We start from the raw sequence: 20,856 nt of genomic DNA, 5'->3' as shown, positions 1-20,856 counted from the left end.
TCATGTGATTTTACTTGCACTTTAATGCATATTTAGTTTGTATAGAATATTTTACAATCATAAACCAATCAATGTGGTGGTTGTGTCATCATAAGGCATGTTACTAGGCAAAATAGATGAGTACTCCTTTACATGTAATATGCAATTTATTTTCATGTTTTACACAAATCAAAAATAGGCAGCAAATCTTGAAAATTCTTAATTGAAGTTATCTCTTTATAGGGTTTGAGAACATTCACTTTTTAAAGTAGACCTGTGTACGTTGAAGTATTGAACAACAAACAGAACATACTGCATTCTAAACACCCAGGAGTAGTATGGGCCAAATTTGAACCTGTAATGCAAAGCACAGTAAAAGACACTGGAACAGTTTAGAACTGCTCCTGAATTGTCTCCCTAGTGTGTGCTTGGTGTGTGTGTGTGCCCAGCGGTGGGCTGGCGCCCTGCCCAGGGTTTGTTCCTGCCTTGCGCCCTGTGTTGGCTGGGATTGGCTCCAGCAGACCCCCGTGACCCTGTGTTAGGATATTGCGGGTTTGATGATGGATGGATGGATGGATGCCTTCCTTAATTCAAAGTGATATCAGAAATCTGAAGACACAATTTGAAAAGGACTTAGAAGATGAGCGCAGATCTCTGCTTGAAGACCAAAAGGCAAGCCGAGTCAAGGTTCGAAACTTCTCTCAGGAAACCAACCGTCGTAGGAGGTAAGCAAGGGTCTGCCTTACACCTTCAGTTTTTGGATGAAAATGAAATGTAAGGGGGCTAAATAGGTTTGTAACTGAAATATTTGAAGATGTACATATATTGTTTTCAGTTTCTTACTAATATAATAAAATGTCTTGAGTATGAAAACTGATATAAATTATTTACAAGTGATATGCTGCCAAGATATGCCAATTCAAAAATTATAGCAGTAATTAAGGTGAAGGAGTGAAGATTTTTAAAATTGTGTTATATTTACCTTGGTTTATTAGGCTATCTGTTGTCTGCTTCAGCATTTTATCAGTTCAGGATAAAAATAAACTAATAAGTAGTAGAAGACTGAAGCTAGGAATAAAATAATAAGGCTAATTTCAATACACAATGATTGGTCTATCCTTGTGCATTCATCCTGTAATGACACTTGATTCTCACAGCAGCTTTTAAGAGGCACAATATAGCACTTAAACATAATACAATAAACAAACACATAGACTTCCTTGGTAGTTTTTGTTTGTAAACTGTATCAGCCTATAGGTAATTATCCACAGATTTATGTCTGCAGGCTGTCAGATAAAATTCAATGTTAAGAATAAGGCTTGGTTTCTTTTAGAAGGCTATGTTATTTAGTATTTGTTTTAAAATTATTTGAACTTTTTTTTAATGAAAGCAATCCTTACAAAATATGTGCACAATGAAAGTATAACCATAACTTAAAATTTAAATGACTGTCAACTGAACAGTACAGCATTTAATTGTTAAAGTGTAATCAATGAATGAACCAACACTGAAAGGCAGTTTTAATACATACAGCTGTCAACTAGAGAGTGGGTCCCACCTTTACCTACCCGATAGTCTTGAGTTTGTCTGCTCATGGAATCAACATGGTCAAGAATGCAGCACAGGGTTGTGGGCCCATGTTAATAGTAATTTGGCTATGCTCAAACTACAGGTAAGAGTCTGACTGTGCTGCATATCAATTTTTTTTGTTGACCATTCAAAGTTAAATATAAGTATATGCAGAGATATGTTCTAAATGTGCCTTGCACAAGCAAAATAAATTAAAACAAATGTATCCAACATGAAACCTAAGAGATCACCGTGAACACAAAAGCATTCATGTTGCTGTGCTGCTCAGGACTGTTTTGAGCACAGGATGTCTATAAATTGATCAAAAAAGAGAGATAAAAGTCAAAAATCATGCCTGTTACCTCGAGTGTATTTAACATTGCTGGACTGCAGGATTGGAGTTAGAGTTAACAGTTAGCGTGTGGGCAACATATGCAGGATTTTTTTGCAAAACAGTGATTTGATCATGTCAAAATGTCAAGCTGGACATTTTGTTCCTTGTCCAAAGAATCTTGGAGAAAAATGTACATATGAAATGCAGAATATTAATCAGAGAACACATAGCAATTGGGCTGTATTGAGCAATAGAAATTGGACAAATGAGAGGAGACCATTCAGTCCATCAAGCTCATTTAATTTGCTAACAGCTAATTTGTCTCAGTATCTTATCCAGATATTCTTAAAGTTCTGTGCTTCAGCTATATGACTTGGAAGTTTCTTTCAGATTCTTACATGAAGAAGTACTTCCTGGCTTCAGTCTTAAATACATTTTACCTTAAGTTTCCACCAGTGTCCTTGTGCACGTGATTCACTATTTAATTCAAAGAATTCTGTTGGATCCACTTTATCAATGAGAATTTGAGAAGATCTGAATTAGGTCCCCATGTAGCCTCCTTTGTTCAAGGCCATAGATAATTGAAGTCCCTTTCAGAGTAGGTCATTGGGCTAATGACAGTTGCTCCAAATGCTTAATAAATCCACCACCTCACTTTCTTTCCAGTGGTATGCTGTTGTCGTTAATGTAATCCATCTTGATTTTCAACACAGAGATATGATGAAGGTTGCATGAACATTTACAGTTTCAGTATATCAAGCCAGACATTTGTCAATATCTGCCAAAAAGGCTCTTCCAGACAAATCCGATTCACTCTTTTATCCACAACACACATTAAAGTCACATTGGTCCATGTCAGATTTAGTATCACATATGACAGTGGCCTGCGTCTGTTCTGAAAAGGTATTATTCCAGATGTTTTTTGCTTTTCATTCTTCTCTAAAAAGTTTGGATATCTGTCACGTCTAAGTGAAAAAAAGGAATTGACATGTACTTTGAACATAGTCTGTGTCTCATAGTGCAAAAAAAAAAAACAAAACTAGTAGTGGATCTCTATTTTATGTAATCCAACAGATACTAGATTGCATTGACATACTGTATTATGATTGTGATTGCCATTGCTTTAAACTGGATTCCCCATGATGTTCCTAGTATCTTTCTAGGACTTTCTTAATATTAATCAATGAACAATTTTTATTTCTAAACAGGTGTATTTGAATAGTGAAGATTTTTAGATTTCCTGTTACATAGGAATGTTGCTGTAGTCTTCTAAGGGACCAACGAAAATGCAACTCATACTGTTTTTTCACTAGTGTCTGCCTGGATTATCGAATCTTGACAGGAATGATTCATGGATCCATCATGCTTATTTATACCCTAGCTCTCCCATCAGTGTAGGCTAGCAGAAACAGGACAAGGTTTTCTGGTGTCCAGTATTTGAGTTTTCTTGTTCCACTCCAACCATATCTTGTTGTGTTAGTCTGAAATTCTGTCTGCCATACCAATTTCAAGATGTAACAAACTGTGTATCCTGGCAGATTTATTTAAGAATGACTACAACACCCATCAGTTAATCAAATGACTACAACTCATCTCCTTCTCACTGCAGATCCTGTCAGCCTCTGTCACCAGTCAAAGTGATCCTCTCTTGATACACTAGTCAGGGTTTCTTGCATGACTACTCCAGCAGGACCATTTTTCTTAATTCACCCATGTAACTCTTTATGCCGCATTAAAAACAACTCACATTCTTCCTTCTCATAATTAAAGACACAGACAGACATATGATCCATAATGCCAGCTTTAAATAATAGCATCTACACACATAATATCTTAAATAAAAAAGCAATTAGTGACATGGAAATAGAAGGTTTGCTTAATACTGTGCCCAATTAATGTTCCACAGTATCAAGTGTTCTTTTTATTTACAAGAGATCAGCAAAGTGATTGCTGCAATCTTCATGCACCACGTTTTTTCAATTAAAGAGTGCTTGCTTTTAGATTGAACATCTCTACCTGTTGAGGATGGAGTCCAACAACTGCATTAACTGTCCACAAAACCAGTTAATATTACTCTGATTTTCTTTTGCTTGTGCGACATTCAGTCAGTGAAAATAAGCAAAGAAAGCTGTCAGCCATCCGCCTTCTGCTACAGGACAGTCCACGTTGTTCATACAGCTTGGGTTACACTGCTTCTACAAGGCTGTAGGTTTAAAGAGATGTCACAACCACCATATTCACCAGACCTGGCCCTGTTTGTTTGCCACCCATTGCTCAAGCTGAAGTGGCGTAGAAATGTTTTGTGAATATTTTAACAAATGTAATAGTGTGCTTGGGGTGTTTTTCTTAAGAGTTCAGGATTTAAAGTTTTCAGTCAATCCTCTCATAAATATGTATTAGAAAATTATTCATTAGTGAAGTTTGAATTACATTCCCACCTGTGATGTATAATTTGTGCCACTTAATTCCAAAGTCCTGCATTCAAAGTTAGAATGCTTCTCCCAGTCTACTTTCACTTTCTTTGTGTATTTGTTTTCTTCAGAGATGTTCATGTTAGGTTAACTGATGACTCTAAATGGGACATATGTGAGGGATCTCATTTAGGTGTGTATAGTGCTCTGCAATGGACTAGATAGGACAGCTAGTTTCTGTCTTACACCTCCTTCAGCCCAGAAATGGATTAAGTGAGTTTGATAATAAATGGATGGATGGATGAATGAATGCAATAAAGTCTTAATTTTGTTGGATCCCTCAATGTCAATGATAATAAGCATGCCATCCATAAGTAATATGTTTAAATACTGCATCATTCTTATTACATTCACAATAACTGTAACCATCTTTAGAATGGTTGCTGTTTTGTTTTTGTTCTAACATGGACAAGGTCAGTGGTTTATTATACAAGAAGGTTTCACTTTTCTTCCATTATCACCTCCTCAATAGAGTATTTTGTTATGTTATTTCTTTATTAATTACTATATGTGTAATCCATCATTGGTGTACATCCTGAAGGTATATGAATTGTATATCTGTTATACAGTTTACTTTACTAAAGGCTCTTTGTTTAATCTTATATAATTTACCAGAGCGTTCCATATTACTTTCTGATCTGCTCACAGAAATCCTCAAACCAGAGTTCTTTGTCTTGGGTTACAATTAATACACTTTATCTTTGAATCTAGAGTGTTCCTGGAAAGCTTTCTTTGCCTACTTTTTCCAAAACTTGCCAATGCTTTTGAGTAATTGAGTGATAGACTCTTTCTCTGTTTAGAGCTGAGTAGTTTGGTGAGGGCAGACAAAAACACAGACAGCTAGTTGTTGGAATGTGCTTCCTCATTTTCTTCTTGCAGAGATGGTGTGCATAGTAGGTGGTCATCCATAATAGTAAATACTGTATGTGCAAAGTGAAAGTGTGCAGCATTCAAGACCTATGGGGACATTTCTGAACTAAATGGTAACATTTGATAGCAAGTACTAGTAATTGATTTTTCAGGATGAAACATATATAATATTTGTTTTTATGTATAACTGGCATGATTTTTTAAATTCAACCACTTTGAAAATTAAATCTGCAAATCAATTTAGGTACCGGAATCCTAATATAATGCTTATTTTGGGAAAACAAACTATTTGGAGACTAGACCATTGGTATTTTATTCCATTGGATTACTAATGTGAAATTGTAGCAGATGTTTGTAAAGTTTGTAAAGTTTGTTTAGTACAGTTATTTTATGTTCGGTGTTCGACTTTACTTCTGTTTCTTTTGGGTCTTTCACCATCTTCATGTGGTTGAAATCTTGTGGCATATGCGTTTATTAGGTGATATACATCATCAGAATTTTACAAGGTATTGGAGTTACTAAAGACATTGTAGAAGTAAATGAGTAAGGATATTGGAAAGGATCAGGAAGAAGGGGGGAAGAAGGAGGTGAAGTTAAATGATTGATGTATTGCTACAAGTGCTTCCATATCATATGAGAGCACATTTGTCCTTTCCTCGGAGTGTGTGAAAATGGGTACCTGTGTGTTATGTGGGATTGAGGACTTAGAGAGCTGTAAATTGAATATAATGCTAGATGCTGCTTTCGTGCATAAAATCCAGGACATTACGTAGGTAACCTTATCAAGAATTATTTCTTCAATCTAATAAGAGTTGCCTTTTACAATCTCAGGTCAGATCTTCCCACAAATAACAGCCCTACATTGGGTAAGTGCCAAACTGAGCAACATATCATGTCTTACGAGTTTTCAGAATGCTCCTAACAGAAGTCCTGTGTCTCATTAAAGCAAGTGCATTAAAAACCTTTTGTTTTGGTTGTATACTATGGCATCTTTTAGTGTCCTTGAAAGTTTAACAGTTTCCTCCTTTATTCTGAACTGACAACAGTGCACAACAGACAAGTACACTTCAAGATCCTCAATTATTAGTGAAAACTTAGTTTCATAGTTATGTACTGAATGGTACTGAATGGTGCTTTTTAATTTTGTTTGACACTGCATAGTTTTGTTTACTTATAAGCAGAGACAGTAGATTCACAAAAATCATTTGTGGTTGTGACCAAGGACATTAATGGGTCAGCTAATTTAGCAACAAACTGTTTGTTTCAGACAGGTTAGTGCAGTTAGAAGCCTTTTTGTCCAGGTATTGGGGTTGCTTTTCAGTGCATTGCCAGTAGAAGGGCATTATAACAAATATTATTGGTATTTTAGAGTATTAAGAAGTCATTGACAGTTTTGGGACAAGCAAAGCTGGTGAAAGAGTGACATGCTTTGGGCAGCTGCAGGTGAATTTTTTGAACAAACAAGGAAGGAAAGAGGGGAGCATAATGTATATACTAGGGGTGTAGACCAAACATATAGAAACACAATACAAAATATGAAATTTCTAAGAACACATCGCCATACACTGCATTTTCTTTTAACTCTGTTAGAGCTAGGAACTGCAAGTATAGTTTCATCAAGAAATGTTTTTACCTGTGAGTATACCAGCTTTTCTGGCTAGAGTGCTTTGTACTCCATCAAGGAACTTTTGTAAAACAATATTTGTTAACTTACACACTTTTCCTTTAAAAAAAGAGATGTAATCTATAATCCTATGGTATTTATACTGTTAACCTGCAACCACAGACACACGCCTTGACCTTAAAGTACACAGAAACCAGTAGTACATAGCAACTACACTAATGACACCTGCTAACCAAACAGATAATCTGTGACCAAGTGAAAATCAATTGAGATGCATTATGAAAACAAGTTCTTCATATTCCTGCTGACAAAAGAAGGATTATAGACATTCACAAGACATATGTCTTGTGAAGATCCAATATTTTGTGTAACAGGTTGTGAAATGTTACAACTGTGAAATTGTGAAATTCATATAAACTTCCATATACTTAATCAGGCAATAACCAGCTGCAAGGAAGAAACCATCCTGAATGGGGTGGCAGTTTAGTAAATAGCATATTAAAAACTGACAAGCCTGTATTCACAACCTGTTATTTTAGAGACTTGAAAGTTAGTTTATCATATTCCTAAATTATAAATATTGATCCGAGCCATAGGCATAGCTGGGTGGAGGGAACGGATTTTCGGATCTGTCTGATCATATACAGAATTATGATTTGTATACTTTCTCATCCTCCTGAAATTAATTCCTGGCTATGATCAATACACACTTCAAAATGAAACTAAATTGAAATAAGCAAATTTCAGTCAATTATTTTGAAGAAGACACAAGGTGAGAATTTCTAGCCATTTGTACTCACCCAGCTACCACTGCTGTATAATTTATTTGCCTGCTTCATAGAGTTCACACTTGAATAATACATTCAGATTATGTAGTAAAATTTTATGGTCTTTTAGTTACAGTACCTTGACATTAAAATATTAAAAAGAATACTACACCATTCTAGTAGTATGCATTTTAAAGTTACTGTTTCATTATTCTTAGTTCATGCATCTAGCACCTTTTTATACATCTTATATTTTTTGTTGCTGCCATTTATTTTATAAAGTACAGTCTGTGACACACTTTCAGTTTTGATATGAGTATAATAAACAAAAGTGTGAGTGTGTCTTTGAAGCAAATTAAATACAAGAATGTGAAATTTTTATCAATTCATTCTGTAGAGGGCTTCCCTAATTTCTGCTGTAAATACATGGATTTCAGTAGTGGGTTTTATTAATTGATGTGAACTATGAGAACTTTGTCTGCACAAGATAAGCTCATGTTTCCTTTGCTCTTAAAAGACAAGGTACCAACATACTCCAGGCTGGTCATTGTTGTATGATTAGCATTCCTGGCTACTCTTCTAGTTCTCATCTTTAGCTTGTCTTACAGGATTACAAGCTTTTCGTTTAACCTGACCTGGATTGTATTCAAGTTAATATAATCCTGACTGGCTGTTGTTTCCTGTCCAGTTTCTCTTTTGTGCCTCTTGTTGGTGTTTGTTTGATATACCAATGTAAAGTGTTTAAACAGTCCCATTTTTAAATTATTAAAACTTCACTACATGGTTTAGAGTTTGATGTTTTACTAAAGTATTGATTGTATATAACAGCCATGACATGGTCGAAAAATTGATTCTGTATGTCCATCCATCCATCCATCCATCCATTCGTTTTCTGAACCTGGTTAATCCAAATCGGGGTTTCATGGTGCTGGAGTTACTCCTGGGAGTAACTTTCACAAAGTAGGAACTAGTCCTGGATAAAGCACCAGTCCATCACAGGACACATTTGCCCAAACATTCATGCTCACTCATACCTGGCCAATTTGGAATGACCATTTACCAGTCCATTTCCATATTTTCTGACCACAAATCCTGTCTTTAACCTGCATGTTTTGATTCCGTGTTTCAAGGATCCCATCCTCAGAGCATCAAGCACAAACAAGACAGCAGCAATACATAGAGTGCCAGTTTGTAGTAAGGCAAAATCAAACAGGCACTCACACTGACTCAGACTGGGTCAATTTTTAGACACTATTAAGATGAATCTGTATAAGTAATCATTGAATTTAAAATAAAAAAAATAGAAATATATTTAATAAAAATTTAATATGTATAGTAGTAACTACTGTACAATAATTTCCTAATCTGAACAGCTCATACAGTGAAGAGACACAGCCTTATTTGACTCTGATTTTACTCTGGGTACTCCATATTCCTCCCACTTTCCAAATGACATACAGGTTGGCTTAATCTTCAGCTCTGCATTCTCTGATTTGAACTAGTGTGTTGGTATATTTATGTGTACCTTGAAATGGACAGTTATCCCATCCACTGTTGGCTGCTACCTTTTTCGCAGTGCTCTCACAACTGCATTTGGCTGTCTGCAATCCTCAATCAAAAACAGAGCATGAAAAATGGTTAGGTGATGCATAGATAGATGTTGAGTTATTTTGCTATTTGAGAGTCATGTGATATAATGTATTACAACAGGCACTTCATTTAAATGTGTGTACAGTTTTAAGGTAACCATCTTCCTGAGATCACAGAGGCCTGTGTCAGAAATTGCAAACCTATTTAAGGCTTCAAAGATCCTTAATAGAATCTTAAAATCAATGTGAAAACTGGAAAACTGAAGGTGGTCCTCGAATGAACACCAACCTTCAGTGGTCCTTCACTTTAAATATCACTGAGACCAGAAGGGGACGGATTTTGCACAAACTGAAATTGACCTCAGCAGTCCTCCGGGGTTTTCTCATCCTCCACTGTAAGGAAACAGATGGAACAAAATTTAGTAGTGGTGTCACACTTAATTCCTTCCCCATATTTGTCTAGTACAAACCCATAAAACACTCTTGAAGTTTGGCTTTGTTATAGAAAAAAGAAAATGAGTTGACTGAAGTTTTTTATTTCTCAATATTTGTCAGTAATAAAGTCTTAGGTAGCACATCCTTTTTTGCTTCAGCTGTGATTGTGTGGACAAATGAGGCATATCATTCATGGAAATAGCACAAGCAGAACAGAGACACTGTATAAGCTTAGGTTGTAATCACACAGAGAAATTGGGTTGCTGGCAAGTCAAAAAAGGCTGTTGCCCTTTACCTATGGTTAGCAGGTGGCCTTCTTGTGTACACACAGTATTTCATATTGTGTCGGCCTCTTCTTCCTCCTCATAATACAGTATAAAATAAATAAAAATTCAAGTCAGATTGGATTGACGCGAACTCTTATATGTTTAAAATTCAAAGAACGGGGGTATTGCAGAGAACTAAAGCGTCCCCTTGGATATCAGATTGTGGTGTGCCTTTGTGCTCTGGTTCACAAAGCAGAAACAGAGAATTTCCTGTACAGGCCCTGGGTACAACACAAAGTTTCAGCAATGGCATTCCTTGGTCAGTTTAAATGTTCACTTAAAGGAGGCAGAATATAGAGAAGATGTATTTTGAACGTAGGTCAAGGTATTATTTTTTTTCTGTTCTTATCAATACAATGCTTAAAACATTTAATTCATTTCATTGGGCACGTAAATGTGCATCTTGTAAATGTCAATTCTGTATGAAATAAGTTAAAGAAAAACACGATTTAGTATATATTTCTTTTAACAGTTAAGGTCTATAGATCAAAGTGTTACATTCAAATCTGACTGAGGCTACCACTTTTACAGGATCTGCTACAGTGACAAATTATTTTTATACCCATAACTCCATTATTCCCCTAAATTAGTGTTTTGCAATGACCATAAGAAAAACCAATAAGTGATCTACAGCATGAATGTTTTATTCATGTATAATTGTATATCACACAATCAGACTAGGACGCTCCTGTGAGCAAAAAATATTAGCCCCTGTGAAAAAAAAAAAAAAGTACTGTTACTTGCATAGCACTTCTGATACATCTAATTAACATTCTGCACTATAACAGAGGCCCGTTGTCTTAGGAAATTTCTATATATATATATATATATATATATATATATATATATATATATATATATATATATATATATATATATATATATACACACATATGTATGTATATACAGTAATCTCTCCTCGATCGAGGGGGTTGCGTTCCAGATCCCCCACGACAGATGAAAATCCGCGAAGTAGAAACCATATGTTTGTATGGTTATTTTTATATATTTTAAGCCCTTAAAAACTCTCCCACACTGTTAACATTATTAGAGCCCTCTAGACATGAAATAACACCCTTTAGTCAAAAGTTTAAACTGTGCTCCATGACAAGACAGAGATGACAGTTCTTTCTCACAATTAAAAGAATGCAAACATATCTTCCTCTTCAAAGAATGCATATCAGGAGCAGAGAATGTCAGAGAGAGAGTGCGCATAAGAAAAGCAAACAATCAAAAAATCAATACGTGCTTTTGGGCTTTTAAGTATGCCGAAGCACCGTGATAAAGCAGCATTTTTTAGAGGAGCGTCCGTGTCCTCTAGGCAAACAGCCTCTGTGCAAACAGCCCCTCTGCTCACACCCCCCCTCCGTCAGACGCAGAGAATGTCAGATAAAGTGAGAGAGAAAAGCAAACAATCAAGCACTGCGCGGGAAGCATATCGTATATCATTGAGTTTTATTTAATACGTAATATATGCTCTGATTGGGTGGCTTCTAAGCCATCTGCCAATAGCGTCCCTTGTATGAAATCAACAGGGCAAACAAACTAAGGAAGCATGTACCATAAATTAAAGACCCATTGTCCAGAAATCCACGAACCAGCAAAAAATCTGTGATATATATTTAGATATGCTTACATTTAAAATCCGCAATGGAGTGAAGCCACGAAAGTTGAAGCTCGATATAGCGAGGGATCACTGTATATATATATGTATATATATATACACACACATAGCTGTGATCTCTCTCTCAGAAATGTCAACCATTACTCCTTAACAATCTCTAGATGATAATGTATGCTGAACAAACAGATATGGCTAGCTAAGCGGAGGCAAAGTACGCTCCAACACTTGCCGAGAGGTAGACAGACTCGAATGGAGGCTGGGGCGTGAGTGAGAAGGGCCCCACCTGGCTCCCTACTTACCCTTCCTTTAGCCCACAGCCTCGCTTGTTGGTCTTGATATGCAACCATAAGTTTGGGCTGCTCAGGGCCATGTCTTCAGCGCTGGGTGCCTTCCTTTTTCTACAGAACAATGACATTTATCAGGCATGAAGAACACTTCAAAGAGTACTGTGGCACATGGTAACACAAATAAATGTTACCATAATATTGTCAGCACTACCTATTAACAGTAGTGGTGTGACTTGCACTGCACACTGTGTTGCCATGGATCACTCCATTGACCTTAAGACTCTGATCACAACATCATTTGCCCACTGTCTTTGCCATATTGTACTACAGGAATCCAAACTGGATTTCTTCTGTGTGTTCTTGTTTTGCTTTCTACTATTTTAGAATTACACATGCATACATACAGTATATACAGTACTTTATACATTGATACATAATATACTGTAGTTAATGTATTCATGTATGCTTCATGTGATGGTGCTCACTGTGAAAGGGACTATATTAACAAAAGACTCCTTATGAGATTAATCACATAGTTTTTTTTTTTCTGGGCAGTACCATTCATATACTGAACACTGCCCCAAGAGCAGTGATTTTTATTATGCAATTGTTCATATAATTTTTTACAGTTGTTTATCAGGCAGGCCAAGTGACTTCTTCAAAGTCATTCTGTAAATTTAAGCGAAGGACTGAATCAAAAATTTTGTGGTTTAAATTCCAGTGCTTTAGGCCCCAGGCCATGCAGTTTAATTTTTAGTATTGTAGTATTAATTAAAAAAAACAAATATTCTCTTTATTTTGCATTCTTAGCAAAACAGAAAAAGTCTGTTTATTTGATTCTCAGGGCTCTAGAAGAAAAACGCAAAGAGGAAGATGTGAGAGAACAAAAATTAAGAGAAAACATTCTTCTCCAAAGGAAGCAAAAACTTCAAGAGGTGACAGAGAAGTTTCAAAGAGCACATCTTCCTTCTTCACAGAGAAAAAGACAAGGAGGTATTTATTGATTATTTTAATATGCTATTTGGTTTAAGTGAACTCAGACTTCTTTTTCATTTTTTTTCCTGTTAATTTGGAATGTTTTTGTGTCTAACAATATGCATTCATTCATTTTCTGAACTCACTTATTCAAAGTTGGGCAGGGCACCAGTCGCACACACACACACATTTCCACTCACTTATTATATTTGGAAGATTTAGAAATTAAAATCTATCTAACACACACAGTATTTAGAAGGCTGCCACATTTAGATTAGTTGAAGAGAGTGCAAGGATCAGCTCTGGATTTTTAACAGCATTTTTTTTCAGTAGACTAGTCTTGCAGTAATAAACATGTTGCTAACATTTGTCAACATGTAAATGTTTGCACTGAGTACTGGACAATGTGTACATTGTGGACACTAAGTCAAGCTGATTTCGTTTTTATTTTAGCTGTTCCACCAACCATCCAAAGCCAGGTTTGCTGGGAACAAATCTAGGTTATACAGTAAATAATACATTTTCTTATTAATCTGATCTCTTTACAAAGCTCCCACTAACATACTGGAACATAAGAAGAAGTATTATCACTTTTAAATGAACAGTTAAGTAGAAATGAGAAAGAATTGATCTCTGATACATGTATCGGACAATCTAGACTCAACTTTCATCTACTGTAATCTGGATAGCAGCTTTCTGATTCCACATCTTCCCAAGCTGAAGCTCTCAGTGGTTAAAAAAAGCTAAGTTTGTCTTTAATGTCACACAACACACCTGAGATTTTTTTCCCTCTGACCCATGTGCCCATTTATTTACTGTACCCAATTAATCAATCCAAGGTGATGAGCACTAGCCACAACATAAACAGCAGGATCCTCTTTCTGAGAGCTGTTTTTGTTTTTTTTGTATCATCCCTTTGATCATCCCTCCCTTATGTTTTATTGTTTTAAGAAGTCAGTTTTTGTGCTAATGTATTGACTGTTAGCACACTTTGTTCGGGCTTACCTAATAGACATTACAGATGTATTTTGCTTAATAAACAATATTTGGTCATTTAGAACTCTCCTCATATTATTCTGTGTAAAAACAGACATTTGATGGTGCTGTCCTTGTTACAGTATATGGGATTGCAGGAGTAGATGCTACAGTATGCTTTATCTAAAACTTAAAGAGAAATTCACCATTAATATACAAAATCAAACATACAGTAGTTGTATAAATTGCTTTAACCGTAGAACAAATGTTTTATTAGCCATATTGACATCATGAAACAGCGGCCAGCCTATCATATTTATTTATATTTTCTGTGATGCTCTTTACTTCTTCTTTCAGGAAATGTGAATCTGAAATTGCATATCAAAATTGTCACCTACTTTTTGGTAATGTGTAGGAGGCACTGGCAGTCTCAGGACTGAGAATTGGTTGATATTGGTTTTCAGTGGACTGTGAAGCATTTAGAGCCTTTTAACATTGAAAATGTTGCTTTACAACAAAAGGCAAATGTATTCATTTTAAATTAAATGCACAGCACAGTGAATTGTACAAAAAGAGAGGGGTCTGAATTCTTCTTGAATCCAATGCATTGCCAAAGGGCTGCTAACTTAAAAGGCCACATGATCACTGTTGATTTTGAAGTAGTTGTGTGCACAGATTAATTAATATATCATTAATGGCATTGATTGGGAACATTTTCTCGGTTAGGTTGTAACAGAGTTTTTTTTCCATTTGCTTTGTTTATTATTGAATTACTTTATCATATTTTATATGAAAGACAGGCCTATCAGTTTTAGGTCAGATCAAGCTGTAGTTATCTGTAGTCAAGCTGCACAGAAAATATTTCAGGGGCATATTATGGGGAAAAGAGCTCATTAAAGAAGGCACTGAAGCTTGGAAATGTTGAAGATGGGAAAAAAATAAGGGAGGCAGAAAGGAAAATGAATAGTTATGCTATTATCTGCTAATATCTAATTATTGTCCAATGGGTCACCAAGTATCAGAAATAAATAAATAAATGAATAATTCAACAAAACACTATAAACCTAATAAAATAGACTAGACTTTTGAACAGACAAAACAATGCAGATCAAAAGACTATGAGGACCAAATCTTTGAAATTTCATATAACCAGTTTTATGTTAATTACCTTTAGTGTACTCTGGCAGAGGAAACCTTTTTAATTTACCTGATCTACATGAACATTTTGTTACAGATAACATCTGTGAAAACATAACATTTTTTTTAAATATATTTTTTCAGTATTTAGAAGACAGAGCCCTCATTTAGATGATGCACTGAAGCAAATTCAGAGCTCCTTCTCACCTGTGTCATTCCAATCTACAATCCTCTCAAGAAATTCTGGCAGTAGCAAGTAAGTTTCTTTATTGTTGTTAACTTTTGTGGTGGAAACTAAAGTTCCTGGCAGGAAAACCTGTCCAGAGATAGGGGAAATATGGAAACTCAACAAAGACAGTATCAGGGCTGGGATTTATATTATTTCTCCTGTCATTTTAATACGGCAGCACTAAGCACTGGATGACTTTGCCACCAAATTAACATTACATCCTTGTAACATTTTATGAGAAGAAGGATACCATTCTCAGCTGTGAGGCAGCAACACTATTCATTGGACTGCTATTCTGTTACTGCTCATTTGACTGTAAAATTGAGTCTGCCCTACAGCAGTTGATAAGAAATTTTGTTTATCTAATTTTGTTAGGTCTTATTCAGATTATTTAGGTATCGGAAGATTTTTTACTACAGATTACAATTACTACCCTTGAATTTTCTGTCAAGTTCCATTCACATCATTGATGCTTCTCACTTCTTAAGACCAAATGCTTTTTCTGGCTTTTTAAATTTTTTCTCAAAACAAAAAACACCAAAGTTGGGTAGTACAGCAAGAAGGCCTACCTTTAGTGTTTCAAAGAATAGTAATTGTCTCAAATATCAATCAAAATATGTCTACTAAAGGGAGATCTGCAATAGCCACATCTGATGTAACATTGACCTGGGAAAAAAAGTTGCTGATTCCATGTCTTTAACCAAATCTGATAATTTTGCATTATGCAAGTACAAAGAAAGTGATGACTTCTACATACTATTCCATTTATCTATCTATTCTTTAACCCACTTTCCCATTTTAAGGTCAGAGGGGGCAAGTGCTTAACTTACCAGCACTGGGCACATGACAGAAGCCAAATCCAGACAGGGTATTTGTCCATTACATGTCATACTTTATGCCACCAGTCAGTCACTCACATGGGGCGGTTTAGAGTATCCAGAGTAAAACCCATGCAGATAGCCAATTTTAGAACACATTTATTCCACTACAGATCTGAGGGGTGCATCTTTCACCAATATTGGGTCTAAGGCAAGAGTCGGCTCTGGATGAGACATAAGTCCATCATAGGGCATATTCTTGCATACACGTACATTTGCTCCACGTTCAAATTTACAGTTAAAAATCAACCTTATGTGCAATTACATGTTATTATTATTATTATTATTATTATTATTAGCAGTAGTAGTAGCAGCATTTCATATTTGGCTGATTCCTTTATATAATGTGAAATATACAATTGTTATATACATTGAAGCATAGGCAGACAAAAGTCAATTTACAATTCACATTAATGACTTCTAGTCGTCGTATGTCAGTTTTTCCAACTGCAGTTGCCTAATCCATTGCTGGATCATGCCAATTTATTTGACTAAAATTGCTGGCTATGTTTAATTTAGTGACCATGTGCCAAACTTCTAGCACTATTGTGCTAGACCCTTTTTCTAAAAGCTAATAACTTGTGCTGCCTGATGGAGCCAGTGTTGTATGAATGGTTAACAGCTACAGTGAGTTCAGCAACAATCTCTGTCCTTTTTTCTTTTTCTTTTTTTTGTTTTGTTATGGTGCGTAAAACATAAGACATCATATAGATTGGCTTCTCTTCAGTTTGTGAAGTCCAAAACACCTGTGTTTCTTATTCCCCATCGCTGATTTATATGCATTATATTTCTGGATGAACATGGTTATGTCAGACTGCACAACTGAACTTAACATTGACTGCCTCTGAGTTGCTATGACCATGTAAAGGAAAGCTAAGACTGAAAATCACTATTAAGGTTAATGAGACATGGACTTAAGTGACTTGCCCAGAGTCACTCAGTAAGCCAGAGGAGGGAATCAAAATGACAACCATTTTGTTTTTAAGGCAAACTTATTGTTTTGATGCCCAACATCCATGCTCAAGAAGGCCACACTACCTGACTCATGGAGATGTAAGAAGCCAGAGTTCCAAGTCATACAGGTTAAAATGCCAGTGTCTTCAAATATTGTCTAGACCAGAATTCACACCTAGGACTATGAATCTGTGAGACAGTATTGGAAATCATTTCAGCACCTTCTAAACATAAATTTTGCTATTATTAATTAATTTAATTTGTATAAGCTCATAAAATGCAACAGCCTGCCATTTAGTCAGTACTCAATCATCCATTTTTTAACTCATCTAAACCAAAGTTATGACCATGGAAGGGGGAAGCGTATTCTGGAATCTTTTTAATCAAGTATAGAACCTGTGAAGAGGAGACATTGTGCTGCAGTTTGACAGGGTAAGTGTCAATAAGAAAGCCATTCCTTAAAGGACAAAACAGAGGCCTTGATATACCAGATATGGACTATTGCAGATTGCAAATCTCCCCTTTAGAGCAGAAACTGAGACTTGCATTTTTTCAACCACTGTTCATCTGTGCTTGAAGCTGTTGTGTTGTAAGGTGCCTATCACATAAGCTGATGACCCTCCGAAACTTTTCTTCTGATAGGCTTGTGACTTTGGGTCTGCCAGATTTCGTCCTATCAGAGTTTCTTTCAGTTTCCAATTATCTTTGGATTGAGTAGGACATCGTACTCATTGTCAGTTTAATTTGTTTGCAGTTTTTCTAAATGAAAGGCCTACACTTCAAAATTAACTAATGCTCTGTCTCAATTTATTTGTTAATAGCCATTTTCTGGCCATTATCACTGGAATTTACAACTTTTCTAGAGTGTAATATTGTCCAAGTAGTACTTCAGATGGTGTAGTAGCAACTCTGTTCCAACTCTGCTTTAAGACAGACAGAGAGTTTTTAAGTAATCAACCAAAGTTGGGACTCCTGTGCAAATTGTTCTCTTTAGCTTGCAAGGCTTATTTTACTTTAATTGCTGTAGGACATATGTAGGTTGTAACCTATTAGTTGTTCTCTGAAGAAGGCCCATTTGTAATATTCTGAAAATTCCTTTTTTTCACTTTTTGCTAACCTAAACTTTAAATTTAAAACTCTGGCAGTTTACTGCTTACCTTTTCACAACTTTAGGTTATTTTTTACATTTCAGCTGATCAAATTTGAAGAAAAACTAGTAAAACCAAGGTGTTATAAAAGTTTTGACCAGTAGTGTGTATATATATTGTAAAAGAAAGCACAAACACAATCTTTAAGAGTTGGGGAATCCATCCCCGTATATCGTAAGAACCGGTTTGCTTTCGTTATATGATCAGTCATGAAATACAACACAGACAATGTACATGATGCTCGGTGGACAATTTATCCTGTGGGGATAGAAATGGAAAGGGAAAGGTGCCGCTGAAGTAGGTGGGATGTGGTGACGTCAGAATTCAAGGTGGCGTTTTCTCGTCTTTCCTGTTGGAACAAAGAGAGAGTGGTTAGTACGCTGCCATCGCCCCCTGACATGCGATTTCGCGCTGCTCGTTTGGTCTTTAAGTTGCTCCCTAAACACTCATTTGTGACAATATATGTCTGTCTATTATAAAAAAAAATCTTGGGAGGGAGACTAAGGAGACGAGACGTGATCTATTCGGAAGACAATTTGACGTCATGTGAGACAAAGCATTGAGACAACATTTAAAACAAGTTCACAGATATCTAACCTAGCAGATGTTGGAATGCATTTGGCAGACTCACTTCATGTGCTCCCAGCTTTTAAAACAACGACAAGCGGCAAGCAGAACACGCAGCTCGCCAGCAGCAGCAAGCCAGCAGATGATCCGACTGCTTCTCCTTAGCTGCTGCTACTGGCGAGCTGAACGAATGGCATCTCCTTAGCATGAGTTCAGCCCTCCCCCGTTCACAACATGAGCAGCGTTATACATCCTGCGAGAAAGAGGTTTAATCATACCCGGGGCCGGAAATAAAGGACAAGTATTGTTTTTACAAAATTTTTAAAGTAAAAGTGAAAATAATGCATATGACACAACTTTCATGAAAATAACAATCTCTTTAAATTGTATATCCGGCAAACCAAACCCGGGGATGGGCGAGCGAGCAGGGGGCACAGCCCCCTAAAATATATACAGTAATCCCTCCTCGATCGCGGGGTTTGCATTCCAGACCCCCCCGCGATAGGTGAAAATCCGCGAAGTAGAAACCATATGTTTGTATGGTTATTTTTATATATTTTAAGCCCTTATAAACTCTCCCACACTGTTAACATTATTAGAGCCCTCTAGACATGAAATAACACCCTTTAGTCAAACGTTTAAACTGTGCTCCATTACAAGACAGAGATGACAGTTCTTTCTCACAATTAAAAGAAAGCAAACATATCTTATCTTTAACACTAGAATTACCAGAGCCTACGAAAAAACTCGTAATTCCGTCCCACCTTAAACTGCTTCTTAAATCCCTTCACACCTCTCCGCCAGCGCCCTTTGTCTTCTAAATGTGCTGATAAAGAGAAGCTGGCTATTCCATCCCCCCACCAATTTAGAACGTGCACGAACTTCTCTCAGCTCATGCCTTGATTGAGTATCTGGGAGTGAAGTGGAGTTTTAGAGTGGAAATAATAGATCGTTGTTTGGAACACACGCATTTCATGTCTGTTCCATTTCTACAGTAATCTGTGTCAACACATTGTTAAAACAGAAACTTTTTTATATTCTAGTAGTAGATGACAAAATGTAGGCATAAACTATATAATGTATGAAGCCTGAAGTCCAAATAGCAAAGAAACATTTTCACAAGAATAACACAATTGCACTTTTATTCAAACATATAACTGCAGAAACAAAAAGCCGCCTTAACATGCGACATTGACACCAGTTTACTGTAACTGACTCCGTGGCTCAATAGACTCAGCCCCGCTTGAATCAAGGGGCGGGTTCGATCCTGCGCCCTCCATTTTGAGAAGTAAACTGCTCTTGTCTTACTGTTTTAGAATAAAAGCATACATTTGATTTCAGTCTGTAACAGCCGGTGCAGTTTATGATCCTTTTAAAGGTTAGCTTTTTTTTTTTATTCACTTTTCACTCTCTCAGTCGCGTTCAGAATCAATCCATACAACCCCATCTGACACGGCTGTTTTCACTAAAGACGCGCTATAGCTCTGCAGTGTACCACGATGCATACTAACGCACTTTTATTCAAGTGCACTTTTTCCATCGCCTTTTCCTGTAAGAAGCAGCGACTGGAGGGAGGCAGCCCCTTTTATAGGAACCCGGATGGGCTCCAGCTGCTTCCCGGCAATCTCCCGCGGACACACCCCCCGTGTGGCGGAAATGCCGGCTGCGCACCCCTGTCGACTTCCTGGTGTGGCGGAAGTGCCAGGCTCCCAGAATAAACAGGCACTGAGGCGCCGCCTGGCGGTGGCCACGGGTCCCTACAGGGCTGGGCTTCCAAGCCCTGTACCCGAGGCCCCCTGCATAACCAGGACGGACGCCCCCACTCGGTCTGGAGGAGGCACTCGCCCTCCTCTGGTCCTCCAAAGCGTCCCGGCCAGGCTCCAGCCCCAGCCGAGGACCGTACGGGATAAACCGGCATCGGGGCTCCGTCTAGCGGTGAACACGGGCCCCTACAGGGTAGGGCTTCCATGCCCTCGACCCGTGGCTCCCAACAGAACTAGGACGGACGCCCCCTCACGCTCTGGAGGAGGCACAAGCCCTCCTCACGTCCTCCTGGGCGTGAGAGAGAGAGAGAGAGAGAGAGAGAGAGAGAGAGCTTCATTGTTGTTTAACAAAAGA

The 20,856-nt window shown here is 37.0% G+C and overlaps 1 protein-coding gene across 2 annotated transcripts in view; it reads left to right on the top strand.

Annotated features, from left to right (window-relative positions):
- Positions 1-20,856, top strand: part of cep126 (centrosomal protein 126) — a 106,363-nt gene that overhangs the window by 10,855 nt on the left and 74,652 nt on the right. For both annotated transcript variants that reach the window (XM_039744340.1, XM_039744339.1), the window contains exons 2-4: positions 585-704; positions 12,720-12,868; positions 15,107-15,218. In XM_039744340.1, the coding sequence (XP_039600274.1) occupies positions 585-704; positions 12,720-12,868; positions 15,107-15,218 (381 nt within the window). The remainder of the gene's footprint in view (positions 1-584; positions 705-12,719; positions 12,869-15,106; positions 15,219-20,856) is intronic.

This window comes from Polypterus senegalus, chromosome 2 (genome assembly GCF_016835505.1).
Source record: "Polypterus senegalus isolate Bchr_013 chromosome 2, ASM1683550v1, whole genome shotgun sequence".
NCBI lineage: Eukaryota > Metazoa > Chordata > Cladistia > Polypteriformes > Polypteridae > Polypterus > Polypterus senegalus.
Note: the sequence above shows the minus strand (reverse complement) of the source record. Positions and strands in the feature narration are given on the sequence as shown.